Source organism: Anolis sagrei, chromosome 5, assembly GCF_037176765.1.
Source record: "Anolis sagrei isolate rAnoSag1 chromosome 5, rAnoSag1.mat, whole genome shotgun sequence".
In the NCBI taxonomy this organism is placed as follows: domain Eukaryota; kingdom Metazoa; phylum Chordata; class Lepidosauria; order Squamata; family Dactyloidae; genus Anolis; species Anolis sagrei.
This window is the reverse complement of record NC_090025.1, coordinates 97,710,674-97,731,403: the sequence shown is the minus strand read 5'-3', so window position 1 is coordinate 97,731,403 and position 20,730 is coordinate 97,710,674. Positions and strand designations below refer to the sequence as shown.

The window sequence follows — 20,730 nt, the reverse complement described above, 5'->3', positions numbered from 1 at the left end:
ACCAAACACATCTATCAAGATCTTCAGGGGTCTCTGTAAATTTCAACAGATTTTGTCATTTCTCTGGGATGGGGGAAACTCCCTCCCTCGTCCCCGAATTAATTAACCACTAAGGTTTCCTTGCCCTAGGTTAAAGCAGATGACCCCTGAGTGGCATTCGTAGGGCATCACACTGACCTAAGTAGTTGAAAATCAAGAGTAACTTTTAAGCTAACTCCAAAAAAACTCATTTTTCCTTTGCTTTCCTGTGCTATCGACTTGCAACTGTGCAAAACATTTGTTATTTTAAGAATAATTTCTAAACATAGTTTGAAGATTGTTTTCAAACTCTTGTTAAAGACGATCGTTCTGCATGTTAATTAATATTTATCATTTGCTTAGATCTGAAACTATCAAAGTGATATCAATATTAAGGGCAAAACTTTCTAAATAAAGGTTATTCATGAAAAGAGAAAAGATAACATTTGTACAGAACAGTGAATTTTGGCCTTGAACCGAACTTCAGAGGAAGCTCCTTAACCCATTTAAGTTTCTGTGTAAATCTTCTCTTTTGCCAGTCTTCCTTGCACTTCCATTGACCGGATCCAGCAGGCCCATAGCCAGAAAAAAATGGGGGGGGGGGGGGTTGAAATAATTTTATTTTTTTAACAAATCAAGAAAAGTAGGTTCATATTCAAATCATTCTATGACTCATTCTATATTTTTATATAGACTTAATTAAATCAAATTTCTATCTTGGCTACAAAGTTTCAAGTCTAAAAAAAACTTAAAATGACTCTTAGTTGATAATTTAGTCGTTATCAACCACTGAATTCAAGATAGGAAAGCTTAGAGAAGACAATCATGCTGGGGAAAATAGAAGGAAAAAGGAACTTGGGTGAAGGAAGATAGATGCTTTTGAACTGTGGTGCTGGAGGAAAGTTCAGAGGGTGCCTCGGACTGCAAGAAGATCCAACCAGTCCATACTTCAGGAAATAAAGCCCGACTGCTCATTGGAGGAAAGTATATTAGAGGCAAAGATGAAGTACTTTGGCCACATCATGAGAAGAAAGGAAAGCTTAGAGAAGACAATGATGCTGAGGAAAATGGAAGGAAAAAGGAAGAGGGGATGCGGTGTTCATCTCTGGCTCTGGAGAGGTGCTTTTTTCTCAATTTTCAAGCCGAGGAGCCTACGTTGTTATCTTCTAATTATGTGGCTGGCAAGATTGCTTGGAGCATCTCTTTGCCTTTTCCCACCAAAGAAGTACCTATTTATCTACTCACATTTGCATGTTTTCGAACTGGAAGTTTGGCAGGAGCTTACAAACAGGAGCTCACCCCTTCTCACAGATTTGAACTGCTGACCTTCAGATCAGCAGTTCAGCAGCACAAGGGTTTAACCCATTGCATCACCATGACCCAAGGTACTACAAATTCAGGATTCAGAACAGCTAAAGAAGGTGTCCAGCTTGGGAAGACGTCTCACTGTTATATAGAAGATTTTCTTTAGTTCTTCAAGTGTTCTCACCACCACACTGTACAATTCAACATAACATAAAACTGCATAATATCACTCAACTCAACTGGTTTCAGAAAGCAACAACGGGTTTTTTGCTCTTGATTTAGGGAAACAGTCTTTATATTTTTTTTCAACAGTTCCCATCTGTTGAATGATGCTCTGAAGAAATTGCACACAGGTGATATTGTTTCTTGGCAGTTTCCAACATGTGGAATACTGCAAGGCTAGATTTCATGAGTGAGCACTGAGAGTGATAACTGTTCAGAGTTACTCATATCCAAAGTTACATCTGCCAAATCAATAAACGCTGTAATGCACTGCATCTTTCAACCATATTTTTGACTATCTTGTCACCGTATTTTTCTATTAGTTCATCTTGTATTTGAGAGCTAGTATACTGGGCATTCATAGCTGTAGTTTCGAGGTGACTTTTATGGTCAGTATCTCCTGATCTGGCATGAGATCTCAACAAGGCCCTAAAATTACCATCATTGTGCAAAGGTTCTTTACAGGTAATGGGTCCTGAATCATTGCTCTCTCTTAAAGCTAGTTCTTGTTGGCCACAAAGGACAATAGTTTCCACAATTGGCAGAAGTTTCTTTCTGTTATCTTCTGCTTTCTTATTTCCTTGAAAAAGATATTGGGTTACATCAATATGTTTTCCACTGTGAATTAGCAAGAAGTTTTTAATCAAGTTGTTCTTTTTTGGTGTGCATTGAAGACTTGTATTGCATATTTCCATTGCACCACAAATGGTTTAGCAACCAGTACATCAAGTTTCCAATGACCACCTTTACTCCAACTTCTCTAAACACTACAGAATACTTACAGAGTGCACCTTGTACATGAAATAAGTAGGCTAACCATGGAAATCTGTTGAACCAATTGGGTTGAAAACTTAGATGCCTCTTCTTATCCACATATCCTGGCAATGGAGTCCATGGATTTTTAACTAACTGAGCTTTTACTTGGTAATCAGAAACAGTCTTGTTCATATAATGTCTAAGGTTTAACAATGACTCAGCTCCTTGTTTTTATTGCTGTCCCATGCTTTTTTAGCATCTCAGTTTCCACAGTTTCCTCAGTTTTCACTTGCAATCCAGATGTGCATGTTTATGGGTTGAACCTGTAAACCCACCTATTCCCCAATCCACTTAGCTACAGGTTTGGGATCCTGTTCATAAAATTAAAGATGTGTTTGGTAGGAAATTGTTTGTTGTCTGGGCAGCAGACTGTTTCCATTGTGAGATGATGATGAAATGTTGCTTACTTTGACTTCTTGAATTTGCACTTTACAGAGGATTATCAACAGTTAATCGAAGACATTGTTCGAGATGGACGTTTATATGCATCAGAAAACCATCAAGAAATTTTAAAAGTTAGTAAACTTATATTTAGTTTAGTAATGGCCAAACTTGCAGGGAGATTGGGGTGGGGGTGGGGGTTACTGATACTTTCACAGTGAGGAATCAGAACTAATTTCTTTCATGGCTTTCCTTGTTCCCAGAAAAGCCATTCAGGGGAAAGTCTAGTTCTGGAATAGCCTTTCTTTATATGTGTGCTGCAAGTGTTCCTATTAGATCTCAAAACAACATGTAGTTCACAGGACTTATAAGATCAAAACAGTTCACACTGTGGAAAAGAGGCAGAAGCTGCCAGTCAATGAGTTAAAAGCTTGTGGTTTGAACCTGGCTTGAGTAAATAGTGTAGACCGGGAGTCCCCAAACCTTTCAAGCAGAGGACTGGTTCACAGTCCCTCAGACTGTTGGTGGGCTGGACTTTAGTTGCGTGTGGGCGCATGTGTACCAGCTGTGCCACATATTTATTTTATTTATTTGCAGCATTTATATTCCGCCCTTCTCACCTCGCAAGGGACTCAGGGCGGATTACAGTGTACACATATATGGCAAACATTCAATGCCAATTTTGACATGCAACATATACAGACATACACAGAGGTTATTTAACTTTTTCTGGCCGCCAGGGGAGCTGTCGCTTTCATTGTCCATCTGTGACACTGATGAAGTACTTCCGCATTCCCCACATGCTTTTTTGCTGGAGTGCTTTTCCTGGAGTCTTTTTTATGGCCTCATAAATTAGTTAATTTAGCCTCCCCACACTTTAAGGTGGTACCTAATTTTCCTACTTGACAGATGCAAGTGTCTTTCGGGTTGCAAAGGTCGACAACAGGCTACACAATTGGTTGGAAACCCACTCCAACCCGGGCTGGCTTCGAACTCATGACCTTTTGGTCAGAGTGATCTTAATGCAGCTGACACTCAGCCAGTTGCACCACAATCCCGGTGCTCACCACTGTTGCCACTGCACACCCTGTTACCGTCGCCACCAAAACCCTCCACAACACACATGCCGCATGCATATGCACATGGGTGGCAGTACCAACGAGGGCCAAAAAAACAACCTTGATAGGCCAGATTTGGGTATTCCTGGTGTAGAATTCATGTTGAGGAGTTCATATTTGACTGTTTGAGCCCTTGCTTGGCAGTTGTTTTTGAGAGAGAGATTCCTCCCTCTTTCTCATGCATCTGTATTTATATATGTACTGCAGGGGTCCTCAGACTTTTTAAACAGAGGCCCAGGTCACAGTTTCTCAAACTGTTGGAGGGGAGGATTATAATTTGAAAAAAACATAAATGTGCACACTGCACATATCTTATTTGTAGTTGAAAAAACACTTAAAAATAATACAATAATTAAAATGAAGAACAATTTTAACAAATATAAACTTATTAGTATTTCAATGGGAAGTGTGGGCCTGCTTTTGGCTGATGAGGTAGGATTGTTGTTGTGGTGTGCTTTCAAGTCGTTTCAGACTTCGGTTGACCCTGAGCAAGGGCCAGATAAATGACCTTGGTGGGCTGTATCTGGCCCCCGGGCCATAGTTTGAGGACCCTGATGTACTTTAAGCAGTTGGCATAAGTCCTGCTGCCAGGATATGGATTATCTCCATATACTAGGCATTGGTACATGAATGGGAGTCCACTAAATGGGGACTTGGGAGGTGTGGGTAAAACAGAGTCCTGCTTGGCTCAGAGGCAGAACCTTCTGGACCTCCTTGTGGCAGGAGGACCACATAAGGAAGCTGTTGTGTGGATCTTTTGCTGTCACCCCATGGGTACCAGCAGCAGGCCAAAATATTGGCTCATTGATCAGCAGGAGGGTTGGTTTATACCTTCTTTTCCAACATTTGTATGTATGAAGTTTTTTCTCAAGTATAGAATCATAGAATCAAAGAGTTGGAAGAGACCTCATGGGCCATCCAGTCCAACCCCCTGCCAAGAAGCAGGAATATTGCATTCAAATCACCCCTGACAGATGGCCATCCAGCCTCTGTTTAAAAGCTTCCAAAGAAGGAGCCTCCACCACACTCCGGGGCAGAGAGTTCCACTGCTGAACGGCTCTCACAGTCAGGGAAGTTCTTCCTCATGTTCAGATGGAATCTCCTCTCTTGTAGTTTGAAGCCATTGTTCCGCGTCCTAGTCTCCAGGGAAGCAGAAAACAAGCTTGCTCCCTCCTATAGTCGCTCTTGGACACAAAATATCACAAATTTTTGAGAAATAAATGTTGAATGCTGCCAATTGTTTTCTAAAGATTGAGAATGATCGAACCAGAAACTTTTTCCTAGCAGGAAAAATGTGTCATTATATGTTACAAGGGGGTTCATTAACATCTCTGTGTGGAATATATGTCCTCTCTCTATATATTATGCATATTTCTTGTCTCCTACAGGACAAGAAGCTTATTAAAGCCCTTTTTGATGTATTGGCACATCCGCAAAACTATTTCAAGTACACAGCACAAGAATCAAAGGAGATGTTCCCAAGATCATTTATAAAGTTACTTCGATCGAAAGTTTCCAGATTTCTACGACCATACAAATAACTTCCTAGCGCTTTTAAATTGTTTCTTTTCCCTTTGCATTCCTGTCAGATATTGTATTGTCTTTGACAGTAGAAACATTTTTTGCTAATTTGAAGACTCCTTGGCAGTTTTTATCTTAAATTGTATATTGAAGAATAACTATAATGTTTTATAATCTCCAATATTTTGAATGGGATTTTTTTTTTACTTCGAAGAAGAATATTGGATTCCAGAGTGCATCGAGTTGAAGATCCAAATTTAAGCCTGCACTATTTTATCTTCAGTCATGATGAGAAGCATCTGTTTAGAAATGCATTTCAAAACATTGTCTAGTGGAAAAGTTTTCTTCTTCACCAAAGAAGAAACCTGGTCAAAGAAACTACCTGCAAAGAAGAGCTACGATGGAAAGGAGTATGTAGTATAAATAATACTTGGATTTTGAATTGCACTTGAACTTTATATGTGAAAATTTATTGGGAAATCTAAATATCATACTTTCCCATTCGTTGATTTATGGAGACTTTGTTCTAGATCTAAGCCAAAAAGAAAGAAGAATGGGATGAAATGGGTGTGTAATTTTGGTTGATGGATTACGCAAGTTCTATGCTCACAATCTACTATTTCATTGGCCCTTTTAAAACTTTTTCATGAGTTCTACGGATGTCTAACATTGCCAGTGCAATGTCAGGGTTATGGATAAATAGTGATTTCTCTTTTAAAAAATTACAATGGAATGAAAGAGATTAAAGGACAAATCCTAATGCTTAATTTTACTACTCCTGATAGAAGATCTAAACAATATAATATAAATATATCTTTTTCTGGGTACTTCAGTATTACTATTATTATAACCTATAAGTCATGTAAATACCATTCATACCATAATCTGTTTCATTACAATTCAGAATTGTTTGTACATAGTGGCACATGAAGACCGGATACGCTTGGGAGCTGTTGAAAACAGAACTCTGCACATGTGCAGGGAGATTTCTCTATCAGCTTTTAATACTACATATTTTGCAATAATTGGGGCATATTCATGGATTGTGGCTATGCTTATCTTTTCATTTTATTTGTGTTCTTGAAGAAGTTGCAATGCTTATCTGAAGTAGATTGAAATTTCATGTTAAAAATTATCCTCATCAGATCTACCATGGTCAGAACACAAGATGCCAGGAATTAAGAAAATGGGTATGAATTATTTTGTCGCTTCCATATGTTTTTGAGCAACGAAATAGGAATCTACTGGTAGTTGCTCACAATTCTTGGACTATTTAGCTAAGGCAATATGTCTTAGCCTTGTATATCGCCTCTTATGGATTTTATCATTATAATTACCTTAGAGAATAAGACAACCAACCTGTTACCAACGTTATTTGTGTTGAAGTACGTTTCAAAAGAAGCAATATAGATTGCATTTTTTAAAAAAATCATATACACATAATATAGCATAAACAAAGAAAAGAAAATCTTGCCCATTAATATTATTTGTTAGTCATCACAGTGCTCAAACGGAATGGATATATTGATGAAATAATGTATATATGCAGAATCATTACCTATCCTATCATTACCTATGTTATCACCTTGTTTATTACCTGTTTCACTATTACTAACCTGCTGTACCACCAGTCAGGCTCCTCGATGAATTATTTGTCTGATAGAAAGTTACAAAATCATAGAATCATAGAGTTGGAAGAGACTTCATGGGCCATGCAGTCCAACCCCCTGCCAAGAAGCAGGAATATTGCATTCAAAGCACCCCTGACAGATGGCCATCCAGCCTCTGTTTAAATGCCTCCAAAGAAAGAGCCTCCTCCACACTCCGGGGCAGAGAGTTCCACTGCTGAACGGCTCTCACAAATAAATCAGCTCCAAATAGAATTTTAAGGACTTTATCACACCAGCCTGTTGTCTTTAATCAGTTGCATTGTTGACGCAAACAAGAGCATACTGATTTGAAAACCATTACTATCACACCTATCTGCAATTACACCATTGTGCTCCTGACTTTTCCTGTCTTGTCTCTTGTCTTGCCTCCCTCTATCCATAGGCTTTGCCAAATGTCTGTCTCTTTCTACTCCCCAAAAGAAGTTTTAAATCACAGAAGTAGATATTTCTCTCTCTTTTTTCTCTATCTAAATACCCCTTGATCTGTAAGAGGGGATCACTCGGATGGCAATCAGTTAGAGAGGGATGCAGAGCAATTGGCCCAAAGAGAGGGGATGGGCAATAAGGGGGAGCTTCCTTCTCCCTTCCCTGGGACGTATTTTTATATACATAAAACCAACCCCAGCCTGCTTAGGATCTGCATGAGGAAGGAAAGGAATGAAGAAGTGAGACATACCGACTCACTCAAGCAGCAATATGGGGAGTCATTGATAGTATTTCCCCATCAAAATAAAATAATAATAATAATAATAATAATACATTTTATTTATTACCAGCCTCTCCTTTTGCCTCGAGGCAAGGCACAACATAGTCAGATCTATATAAATAAAAATGTAATGTTCGTTTGTGGGATTAACATAACTCAAAGACCACTGCACGAATTGGCACCAAATTTGGACATAATACACCTATCAGGCCAATGAGTGACCATCACTCATAAAAACACTGAAAAGCACAGCAGAAGAGACTTAAAAAGCCAAGAAACAAAAATATATTACAACGCATGCACAAAACCACATATATATATACACATACACACAAATATAGACACACACACATATACACATATATACACACACAAAACACACATACACAGACTGGGCCACAGCAACGTGTGGCAGGGGACGGCTAGTGTATCTATAAAATCATATATTAAAACATAGGTAAAATGCAACCATAAAAGCACATGTTAAAACATAAACATTTTAAAATACCTGAGACAAAAGTGAAAGCACAATAAACATAGTATGTGATTTAAAAGTAATCATTAAAACAGACTGGGTGGATTGTTGTAGGTTTTTTCGGGCTATATGGCCAAGTTCTAGAGGCATTCTCTCCTGACGTTTCGCCTGCTTCTATGGCAAGCATAGATTTCGCTTGCCATAGATGCAGGTGAAACGTCGGAGAGAATGCCTCTAGAACATGGCTATATAGCCCGGAAAAATCTACAACAACCTAGTGATTCCGGCCATGAAAGCCTTCGACAATAGACTGGGTGGACCTGCCAGAAGAGATACTTCAGTTGTGTTTTAAATTCTGACAGCTCTTTTAGCTGTAAGAGCTCTCCCAGCAGGTCATTCCACTGTCTTGGGGTGGCCAATAAAAAGGTTTTTCTGGATGGTGGTTGCCAGTTGGGCTCTGGCTGGTTGGAGTAGCCATCCTGCATCCCACAGATGTCCTAATGTCCAAAGGGGTGGATTTTGTAAAGGAGAAGGTGATCCTGTAGGTAACCTGGACCTGAACCATATAGGTCAGTACCAACATTTTGTACTTGGCTTGAAAGCAAGCTTAGGAATGATTTTAGTATAGGGGTGATATGTTGATTCCTGGATGTTCCTGTAAGTCAGGCATATAGCCGGGGGGGGGGGGGGGGGCTGAAGCCCCTCAAGCCAAAATTCTCATGGTGGTTCGCAAAAAGGCCTTACTGGTGCATTATTTAAACTGTTAGGTTTATTCATATCATTATTTGATCACCATACTCAATATATCCTATATGCACGGGGGTATTGGGGTAACGATACAAAAGGTTTGCTAGGGTAGACCCTCTTTCACTCAGACTCAGCCCCCCTCCCCCGAAACAAATTCAGCCCCCCCACCGAATCAAAATCCTGGCTACGGGCCTGCTATAAGTAGTCAGCTTAGGAATTGCAGACTTAAATAACAATTTAAATTCAAAACATCAACGGGACAGACATGGTATCATGTGATGGGTTTCCAGCTTCAGACACTATAATTGTGCTCCAATTGTGATCTACTGGCTTCATGTGATAAAATCCTAAGGCAGACTTGGACATCCGCACATCACCTCCTTTATTTTAACACAATGGTGGATCCAGTTCGAGAGCTGTGTTTTTTCACGTGGCTCACAGCATACATCACTGAAAAAGGAATTTTTTAACATTCCTCTTTCATTTAGGGGAAATAATATAACCGAGAGACTGTGCTCCTGGTTGCAGTGTTTCATCTCATTAATTCTCCACCCTTCACTTTTGTGAACTGGTTAAACTCCTTTGATGTTTAAGTTGAATACTTAATGATGATTCTCATTACATTTTGGGTTTCACTGATTTCCACGGCAAAATTAAAAATGAATTTGTCAAGGACTCTGAAGATATTCATATCTAAGTTGCTTGTTGAATGTGCATGTGCAGGGATACAGTCCAGCTGTTAAACACTTTAAAGTCCTATTGATTTAAATGGATTAAGCATATACTAAATTGAAAACAAAAGGACAAAGCGCTTAACTTTTTCTGAAGCATGCCTATGAAAGTTGTACTGTGTAGCACTTATTTTTTTATCTCGTCTCTCCTAAATTCTGCACTTAATTCTTTTAAATACCAATTCAGTTTCCTTCCTCAAGTCATCAGACTATATTGTCAGCAAGCTGATAATTGATATACTTAACAACTTGAATTTGATTAATGCCAAATTCATATAATTCCCCTCTTACTAACAATAGTGGGCTTACGCACAGTTTGCAACAGAGCAATATAAAATTAGATTTTAAGAAATTATTTAAATGTGATTTCATGACACTCGGTCTTGGATGTTTTCATTCCTTCTCTATATTGAACTCTGGCTGTTACTCCAGATTTTTTCCCCTTTAATGCAGTTGCCATGAATATTGGATATCGAAATGTTAGAACTAAAAGAAACAATTCTAAAAACAAATTTAAAAGTATTTTGCGTCTTGATACTCCCTCTGTAGTTGGCTGTTTCATCTCAATATGCAACAGATATGTATTGTTTATCTTGCCAATGTTGCCTATTTTCTGCAATATTCTCTTGCTACACACCCAGAAAGCATTTCCTTATTTTAGTTTTTCCCATATGCAGCATAGCATGTGAACTCATAATATTTTTTTAATGAGAAGCATCGTTGCTTGTACATTCAACCAAAATAGACATGTAATTTCTCAAATGATCCAATTGCATCTCTTTCATCTTTCCCATTTTATCTTTGTAAAAAGAGATCAATGGAGGGAGAGATGGGTGGGCTGCTGAAGGCCCAAAGGCATAAATCATCTTAGAGGTGTAACTGTTGGTTCTCCAGATGTTTGGTGCTACAACCTCCACAAGCCCATAGCACTAGTCATTCTGGCAGGAGCTTCTGAGTTTCCAGAATATCTAAAAAGTCAAAGGTTTCCTCAAGACAGGAATTGTTTAGATTAATGATTCGTGCATGGACATTTATAATGAAAAAATAGTTTCTCAATGAGACACTCTAAACAAGTAATGTGTTTATCACTCGCCAAATAAAACATGTGCATCTTAAACATACCACAAGATTCTTCTTCTTTTTTGTTGTTGTTGTTGCAATGGACTAACAGAAATTCACAGATTACAAGAACTGAGGATAGTTGGAGGGCTTGCTCTGTGCACATTTTCAGAGGTCATCCTACTCCCTTGAGCACAGCCAGTTATAAGTTGGGGCTTTTCTTTCTGCTTTTGATAAACCAGTTAGTTGATAGAAACCAACTAAAGAAACCAGTTGCTTATTTTAAACAAGCCATGCTTAATGTTAACCATAGATTGTTATTCAATATGAAAACCAAAATAGAAGCTTGTTGTAAACACCTTCTCAAGCTTCAGAAAACGTGGGAAGAAAGTGTGATACAAGAACTATCTAGAGCAGTGGTTCTCAACCTGGGGTCCCCAGATGTTTTTAGCCTACAACTCCCAGAAATCCCACCAGCTGGTAAACTGGCTGGGATTTCTGGGAGTTGTAGGCCCAAAACATCTGGGGACCCCAGGTAGAGAACCACTGATCTAGAGTCATGATCATAATTTAGTTGAAATGTTGCCTTCAAAGGCCTTTTTGACCTCCTTCTCCCCAATACAGCTCCCCACCCCATTCTGTTAGTAATACTTTTTTTTTCAAAAATGGAGTGAAAGCAGTGTTCTCCAATGTCCAATGAGAGACATGTAACCCTGCAAATCCTAACCATTTTCCAGCCCTGGTGAAACAATGACACTGATAAAGATGGGCTTGTATACTTACCAGTTCTTGCCCCATGTATATACTTAGCAAGGAGCCATTGATGGGACATCACTAAACATACACGATTCTATATTTTAAAACTAGTCATTCTAGTATCCAGATTTGCTAGGGCAGTCCTGATAGTTCTCTATTTACACATCTTTTTGTCCTGATTTGCCCTTCAAAAACCAGCCTTAATACAATGTTGAAAGTAATAGAAAAATGCTTTACTTCAGCAAACACAAAGGATCATCAAAGGCAATTGAAAAATGCAAACGAAAGCAAGGAAGTGTTAAGGCAGACACAAAATTAAAGTCTCTTATAAAATCCCAAAAGAAACGGCAGTCTTACATCAGACAACCGGCAATGTTCACTAAATCCTCAGAAGCAGACTTGAAGCAGGTTCCATTGGAGCGAAAACATCAGCATCAGAGTCGTTGTTGCCAGCGAAAGCTGACTGCCCCTGCTTCTGATTTATAGCCCTGAATTCCCCATACAGGAGATGCTAGTGCGTCTCCCAATTAGCTCAGCGTTTCTAGCAGCTATTCTAGCTGAACACCGTCTGTGCTCTGTCTCCTTTCACCTCTCCAGAAATGTGGGCACTTGCAAGACCTCATCGTCTGATTCCTCTTCCAATTCCTAAGCACTTCCCTGCTCCCCTTCCTATTCTGAAGAAGAGGAATCCCTAACACTTTTCAGGTTATTTTAAAATGTTTCAGTGTCTCTCGCCTCCTCTGCCCATCTTGCCCTTTTATTCTCACTTTGCCTCCATTGCTGCAAACTGAGTTTGCTGTCACTTAATTCAGGGGAGAGTTAGTGAGGTATGATACCCTTCCCTATAGACTTAGGCAAAAGGAAACTCCAGCAGTCTCTCCTAGCTTGTTGCCTTCCCCACTTGAATGACTTCTGTTACTTTGACCCTTGGCTACGTGTGTCCTGGTTTTATCTGTGAAATGTTAGCAGGTATGCATTATTGCATAAATATTTGAATTTTTAAGCATCTGAGGGAGCACAAGAATAAGACATTTTAATGCAATTATGCCTAACAGTTGCTCTGCAAGTCACACATACTCTCAACTGAATCCTCCTTCTCACCTACCAGATGGAGGGCAGATCATACAAAGTGTCATATCTGAGCACATCCATTAGAGCCTCTTTTAGATTTTCCCCACATTTCTACACCAACCGAACGTGTAAGAAAAGAAAGTCACGATAAAGGAGATTTGGCTCCTGTTAACTTTAAAATGCTATTAAAGCAAGCTGAATACTTTTAAAAATAGGAAGCTACAGCAAAGGGCTATTGTTGTAAGCACTTGAAAGACTTCCAGCCTATACCAGGAACACAATTCTATTACCAAAAAAAAAAAAAGACTATATCCTGCATAGGACTGAAAAACCATATTGTTTGGATCACAGCTATCATTTATATATGTACCTTCAAGTAGATAAACTATAAAGCAAAATGTTTGAGTATCCAAATACAAAAACAGTATACTGCAGTAGATATTTGTTATTTCATTTATTTATTCTGCATAGTCTCATTTTTTAATCCTTGATGATGTGTACTATATAATATATATATATATATGTGTAATGTATATATAATATATATATATACATTTATAACATGTATATACAGAGATGCCTTTTAGGTATTCTAATTTAGGCCATCTATCTTCAGGAAACCGAATTAAGGGTTAAATATTTACAAATGTCTACGCAAATACCAGAATTATTCTATGTACCTTCATAAGATGATGGTTATTTTATTGCATTGTATTTCAACTGGTATGCCTGTAGTCATGGAGTTACCTTATTTAAGACATACCTCGCTCATTTAATTGCTTCCTATCCTTAGATAAGTATGTATTACATGACAGTTGGCTTGAACTACTTATTAGGAAGCTAATGTTCATAAACTACTTGGTTAATGAAGCAAATCTTTTTTATTAAAATGTGAAAAACAGTTTACTTTTTTATTCTAATTGTGTAAATAGTTTTCTGCCCGTTACAGTGAGGAATAAATGTTAAGCTATTGAATATATATTGGACATTACAAGATTCAGATATTCTTATATTATTTGTAACTCTCCTGTATATTTGTTGGAGAAAACGGCTATAATGCTCATAATCTGTAAGACTGAAACTTGCTGCCTTTTCCTGGCAGATGTAGAATGTAGTATTAAACTGCCTTTTAATAAATGCTCACCTCTGTAGATTATATTCATATATTTCTGGGGAACAAATGGAAGTAGCCTCTATGCCAGAGCGGCTTTTGGTGGTGATCCATGTTGATGTTTAGAGGTTATTATATTAAATATCTGGCCTAAGTTCAACTACATGTGGCAGCGACAAAGTTGTTTGTTTAAATGTGCATTATTTCAATAACTTATAAAATGTGGGGATGGTTAGGTTCTCATATGAAAAACAAAAAGAGTATGTGGTTGAAACGAGCTGAGCTTATCACAGTTAACCTCCCTGTAATCCAGGTCTGGGCAAACCCAGGCCCGGGGGCTGGATATGGCCCTTTGGGCTCTTTTCTCAGGTTCTCCTCTCTCACACCATTCTATCCTTTCTTCCTCCTTCCCTCCCTCTTTCTCCTTCCCTTCCACCCTTTCATCCTTCCTTCCTCTCCTTCCTTGCTCCTTCCCTCCCTTCCTTCCCTCCCACCTTCTCCCTCTCTCCTTCCTTCCCCTCCATCCTTTCGTCCTTCCTTCCTTCCCTTTTGTCTTTCGTTCCTTCCTTCCCTCTTTTCTCTCTTTCCCTCTCTCCCTCTTTCCCTTTCCATCCTTCCTTCCTCCCTTTCGTCCGTCCTTCCTTATCTCTTTCCTTCCCCCTTCCCTCTCTCCCTCTTTCTCCTTCCATCTTTCCATTCCACCCTTTCATCCTTCCTTCCTCTCTTTCCTTGCTCCTTCCCTCCCTCCCTTCCCTCCCTCTTTTTCCCTCCCTCCTTCCCTTACATCCTTTCGTCCTTCCTTCCTTCCCTTTTGTCTTTCCTTCCCTCTTTCCTCCCTTTCCCTCTCTCCCCTTCCACCCTTCCCTTCCTCCCTTTCATCTGTCCTTCTCTCTTTCCTTCCTCCTTCCCTCTCTCCCTCTTTCTCCTTCCATCTTTCCATTCCACCCTTTCGTCCTTCTTTCCCCTTTCCTTGCTCCTTCCCTTCCTTCCCTCCCTCTTTCTCCCTCCCTCCTTCCTTCCATCCTTTCGTCCTTCCTTCCCTTTTGTCTTTCCTTCCTTCCCGCTTTCCTCCCTCTTTCCCTCTCACCCTCTTTCCCCTTCCATCCTTCCCTTCCTCCCTTTCATCCTTCCTTCTCTCTTTCCTCCCTCCTTCCCTCTCTCCCTCTTTCTCCTTCCATCCCTCCCTTTCGTTCTTCCTTCCTTCTCTCTTTCTTATCTCCTTCCCTCCCTTCCTTCCATCACCAGGCAGCCAGTCTTCTTAGCAGGGAGTGCTAGCATGCTAAAAGTTAGAAGGTTTGCCCATGCCTGCTGCAGTCTATTCCCTAAGAGTAAGAGTTGAAAGAATATTCTCTATTGAATTGAAAGAATATTACCTATTTTCTGCTATTCATTTCCCAGTGGATAAATGGGCTTCCTGATAATCGGGGGGGGGGGGGGGGGAGAGAGAGAGACTTCCATGCATTTGAACATCCCAAAGTGTTCTGAGGGATTTTTCTGCACAGAACGATTCATGGCTTACTTGCACAAAGATCATGTTTTCTGCATGGGTTTTTTTGCAGAAAAACATGGACCTTGCTGTACAGAAAAATCCTTTGGTAATCTTAGGTGGGGTGGCACCCAAACATGGAGATAAAACTGTGCATGAATACAGGAAGAGAATGAGAATATATAAACGTGTGAATAAGGGATTGTGTAAGTATGTGTCTATAACCACACAGTTAGTTTTAATTAATTTGGAGTAATTTTTCCTTCCTGCTTGAGTAATTGAAATCGGGGTCAAATGCAGTTAATCAACATGCCAAAAAAAAGGTTGAAAAAACATTTTTGAATTGCACTCTGTGTCCACAGCTTCTCTGTGCAAAGAATGGTGAAACTGTATTGTCGAAGGCTTTCATGGCCGGAATCACTGGGTTGTTGTAGGTTTTTTTCGGGCTATATGGTCTAGAGGCATTCTCTCCTGACGTTTTGCCTGCATCTATGGCAAGCATCCTCAGAGGTAGTGAGGTCTGTTGGAACTAGGGGAAAAGGGGTTTATATATCTGTGGAATGACCAGGGTGAGACAAAGGGCTCTTGTCTGCTAGAGCTAGGTGTGAATGTTTCAACTGACCACCTTGATTGTTTCAATGAACCATCTAATCACCTCTCAACAAAAGTTTGCTCTAGGCAATGTCAGGCCATTATATGCTAATCAAGGTTGTCAGTTGAAACATTCACACCTAGCTCCAGCAGACAAGAGTCCTTTGTCCCACACTGGTCATTCCACAGATATATAAACCCGTTTTCCTAGTTCCAACAGACCTCACTACCTCTGAGGATGCTTGCCATAGATGCAGGCGAAACGTCAGGAGAGAATGCCTTTAGACCATGGCCCATATAGCCTGAAAAAACCTACAACAACCCAATGGTGAAACTGTAAGCAGGGATGAAGCAATCTTAAGCAGTTATTTCCATAACTAGAAGCAGAAAGAAAGAAAATGTGCAAAATGGGGATGTGCCACAATGTATAATGTAACCAAATTTCAGATGTGATTTCAAAATAATTAATAATTAATCCTTCCACGAGTGGCATGTATTTTATTTCCCAGTGTGCACAATTTTCCAGAGTGTGGCAATATGGAGTCCTTGCATCTGTAAACCTAATATATTTGAATGCTTTTTTGTTGTTGTTAGACTGCATATTTACCTAATCTGCAGAAGAAAAATCATGTGTGTTCTCAAATCCCAGCATTAGGAAAGGAGGCATCTACTGTGGTTTTCACTTCAAAAATATAACTTGTAAAATGTCTAATTTGTAATGACAAATGTATTTTCTTCATACACATATTCACAAATTCTGTAAGACTGAGTGGCTGCTATTTTGGGCAGTTGTTATTCCAGCCTATTGTCTCTGAAGAAGGAACCCCCCAGGGCACTGTATATGTAAACACACAGGTATATCCAATTTTTCAAAAAAGAATTAAAAACTGTCTTCTGTTGAAATTAAGTGAGAACGTCAGGCTAGGTTGCTGGCAGCAAAACCAGATTGGCTGGTTTCAAGCCAACCAGGTGGGGATGCTATACTCCATAATATATTATTTATGTAACATCTAATTAGTTTTTACTTTGTAATTTTGATCAAGGTGAGTTTCCTGCAAGGCGCAGGGTAAGGTGTCCTGGAAGCCAATCTGGGTGCCATTCAACATGACAGATTTGGCTTTGAAAAACAGTCCATACAAATTTCTTTACAGTTGCTAGCATAGTGGTAAAGGAAGTGTGACCCATACCTATACAGTGTAAACAGGTTCTCAGTGGTGCCTATTTTAAAGTGGATGCTGCTTTTAAGAGTCTGGAACCATCTTGTCTGCTATTAGAGGAAGTTGTTGCCCAGATGTCTGAGATGCTGTATAAGACCCTATTGTGGTATCAGCCATAGTTTGTTACCACAAGCCCCTTCTACACTGCCATAGAATCCAAATTACCAAATCAGATAGTCCACATTATCTGCTTTGAACTTGATTATATGAGTCTACACTGCCATATAATCCAGTTCAAAGCAGACAATCTTGATTTTATATGGCAATGTAGAAGAGGCCTCAGACAACGCCAGTTATTAATATGGAGCAGGGATTGGGGAGAGAACCAAAGAGGAAACAAAAATGTGCCCCAAGGTGTCCGAAACAGTACCGCATCCCTGCAGCATGGCTCCTGTTGAAATGGAAGTCCCTGGCCCATTCCCAAACCCTCGCCTACGCCAAATCACTAATGTTTTAACGCCATGTTTCAGAAAAATGTCTATTCTTTCATACGAAACATCAAGAGCTCCAAACTGGATGTATTATAATTTATATTATCCTGGGTTTTTAAAAAAAATGAATTAATGGGCATGCGTAAAAATCTGAATAAAACCTTTGTAGATGCTGCTGGTTCTGCTAAGCTTTATTTCCAGTGTAAATTATGTACATATTGTTGTTTTCCACAAGAATTGTATCATGGTAGTGTAGAAGAAAAGTAATGAAATAATGTATAAAGTTCAGAACTTAGAAGGGTTTTTTTAATGGTCTCATCATTACCAACATTTTAACAACATTGTTCACATCAGTCATTGAAACAGTTGTTGTAAATGTACCTTGTTAAACTCTACATTTTTCTGTGCCTTGGTAGCTTTGTTTTCTCTGTCAGAGGTCAAAAGGAAGCATGTGTTTTGTTTTTTTGTTAAATCACTTTCATAATAAATCTGAAATGAGATAAATATTATGTTGAATTGTGTTCAATTACTCTTAAATCCTCATAAAATGATGATGATAACAATGGCGATTTATACCAGAGGTTCCCTACCTTTTTTTGACCAAGGACCACTTGATCAGGAACCACTTTGACCAGGGACTACTCTCCAACATTAGTACCAAAAGGGTTATGAATCAGATTTTGGTCAATTTTAGATTTGGTTTGGGGTGCTGATTCAAAAAATTGCATTGGCTAGACCACATCAGCTCTAGTTTCTGATACAGAACATGTGCCATGGTCAGTGACAGGGAAGGAGTGGCAGACAGTGCAAAAGGAGTGGAAATAAAAAAATGAAATAAATAGAAAGGAAGGAAACTTGTGGATCAGATCTTCATCTTCGCAGCCCACTGGTGGTCCGTGGCCCACAGGTTAAGAACCACTTATTTATACCCTACTTTTTCTCTCCACAGGAGACTCACATATGACCAGACAGTGTCACAGCAAAAACAACCACAGAAAATGTCCTCCCCAGAACTGTGCCGCAGTCAGCACCATATCTGTAGCAAAACTTCATTATTATTTTGTTATTGGCGATTTTATGTCAGAACCAATTAGGAACAGCCATTTATAAAGAAATGTTGAAGGTTTTGTTAGAGTTCTGAAATTTTCACCACCAGAACTTTAGCAACACTGTAGAAGCAAAGCAGCAATGCCCCCTAGTTTTGTAATTACTTTAGAACCATGGTTTTATATATATATGGCAATGTAGAATAGGCCTGATGTTCAGTCGCTTCCGATTCTTCATGGCCTCATGGACCAGCCCACGCCAGAGCACCCTGTCGGCTGTGGCCACCCCCAGCTCCTTCAAGATCATGCCAGTCACTTCAAGGATACCATTTATTTATTTATTTCCTATATTTATACCCTGCCCTTCTCCCCCCGAAGGGGGACTCATCATCCATCTTTCCCTTGGTTGGCTCCTCTTTGTTTCTCCTTCCATTTTCCCAAGCATCATTGTCTTCTCTAAGCTTTCCTGTCTTCTCATGATGTGGCCAAAGTACTTCATCTTTTTGCCTCTAATATCCTTCCCTCCAGGGAACAGTCGGGCTTTATTTCCTGAAGTATGGACTGGTTGGATCTTCTCGTGGTCCAAGGCACTCTCAGATGTTTCCTCCAACACCTCAGTTCGAAAGTCTTTAGCTTCCTTTGCTCAGTCTTCCTTATGGTCCAGCTCTCGCACCCATAGGTGACTATGGGGAATACCGTTGCTTTTACTATGCAGATCTTTGTTGACAGCGTGATCACACTGGCAACCAAGATCCGCATAGTTAAAGCACTGGTATTCCCCATAGTCACCTACGGATGCGAGAGCTGGACCATAGGGAACAGGCCTGTAGCCAGGATTTTGATTCGGGGGGTGCTGAGTTTGATTCGGGGGGGGGGGGGGGTGCTGAGTTTGATTCAAAGGGGGATGCTGAGGATCTACCCTAGCAAACCTTTTGTATCATTACCCCAATACCCCCATGCATATGGGATATATTGAGCATGGTGATCAGATCATGATATGAATAAACATAACAGTTTACATAATGTACCTGTAAGGCCCACCCTGAGAATTTCAAGGGGGGTGCTGAAGCCCCTCAAGCCCCCCCCCCCCCCCCCCAGCTACATGCCTGATAGGGAAGGCTGAGTGAAGGAAGATAGATGCTTTTGAACTTTGGTGTTGGAGGAAAGTTGTGAGAGTGCCCTGTACTGCGAGAAGATCCAACCAGTCCATACTTCAGGAAATAATGCCTGACTGCTCATTGGAGGGAAGGATACTAGAGACAAAGTTGAAGTACTTTGGCCACATCATGAGAAAAAAGGAAAGCTTAGAGAAGACAATTATGCTGGGGAAAATGGAAGGAAAGGGGAAGAGGGGCCGACCAAGGTCAAGATGGATGGATGGCATCCTTGAAGTGACTGGCTTGACCTTGAAGGAGCTGGGGGTGGTGACAGCCCACAGGGAGCTCTGGCGTGGACTGGTCCATGAAATCACAAAGAGTTGGAAACAACTGAACGAATGAACAGATGTTTTTCTGAAACTCCCTGCTTTTCTCCATTATCCAGTGGATATTGGCAATTTGGTCTCTCGTTCCTCTGCCTTTTCTAAACCCAGCTTGTACATCTGGCAACTCTCGCTCCATGTCTCTGAGTCCACACTGCCATATATTCCAGTTCAGAGCAGAAAATGTGGGGTTTTATTCAGCTGTGTAGAAAGGGCCTATGATCTAACAATGTTTCTTTTAGGCCATTATCCCACTGGGGCTGAAAGAGCAAGCAAGCCTAGCATCTCATGTGAAACCGTACCTCGCAAAGGTTGATTTGGCCAGGGTGGTCCATGCCTTGGTCACCTCTAGATTGGATTACTGTAATGCACTCTACGTGGGGCTGCCCTTGAAAACAGCTCGGAAATTCCAACTGGTCCAATGGGCGGCGGTCAGGATGTTAACTGGTGCGCCTTACAGAGAGAGGTCAACCCTTCTGTTCAAGGAGCTCCACTGGCTGCCATTTATTTTCCGAGCCCAATTTAAGGTGCAGGTGCTTACCTACAAAGCCCTAAACAGTTTGGGACCATCCTACCTGCGTGACCGCATCTCCGTCTATGAACCCACACATCCACTTCGTTCATCTGGAGAGGCCCTGCTCGTGATTCCGCCTGCGTCGCAGGCACGTTTGGTAGGTATTTGGTAGGTACGCGAGACAGGGCCTTTTCTGTGGTGGTCCCCCGACTCTGGAACACCCTCCCCAAAGATCTTAGTCAGGCCCCCACATTGGCA

The 20,730-nt window shown here is 40.3% G+C and overlaps 1 protein-coding gene across 3 annotated transcripts in view; it reads left to right on the top strand.

Moving 5' to 3' along the window:
* Positions 1-8,919, top strand: part of SCUBE1 (signal peptide, CUB domain and EGF like domain containing 1) — a 282,888-nt gene extending 273,969 nt beyond the window's left edge. For all 3 annotated transcript variants that reach the window (XM_067468907.1, XM_067468906.1, XM_067468905.1), the window contains 2 exons: positions 2,797-2,876; positions 5,249-8,919. In XM_067468907.1, coding sequence (XP_067325008.1) covers positions 2,797-2,876; positions 5,249-5,401 — 233 coding nt within the window. In that variant the 3' untranslated portion in view covers positions 5,402-8,919. The remainder of the gene's footprint in view (positions 1-2,796; positions 2,877-5,248) is intronic.
* The last annotated feature ends 11,811 nt before the right edge of the window (positions 8,920-20,730 follow it).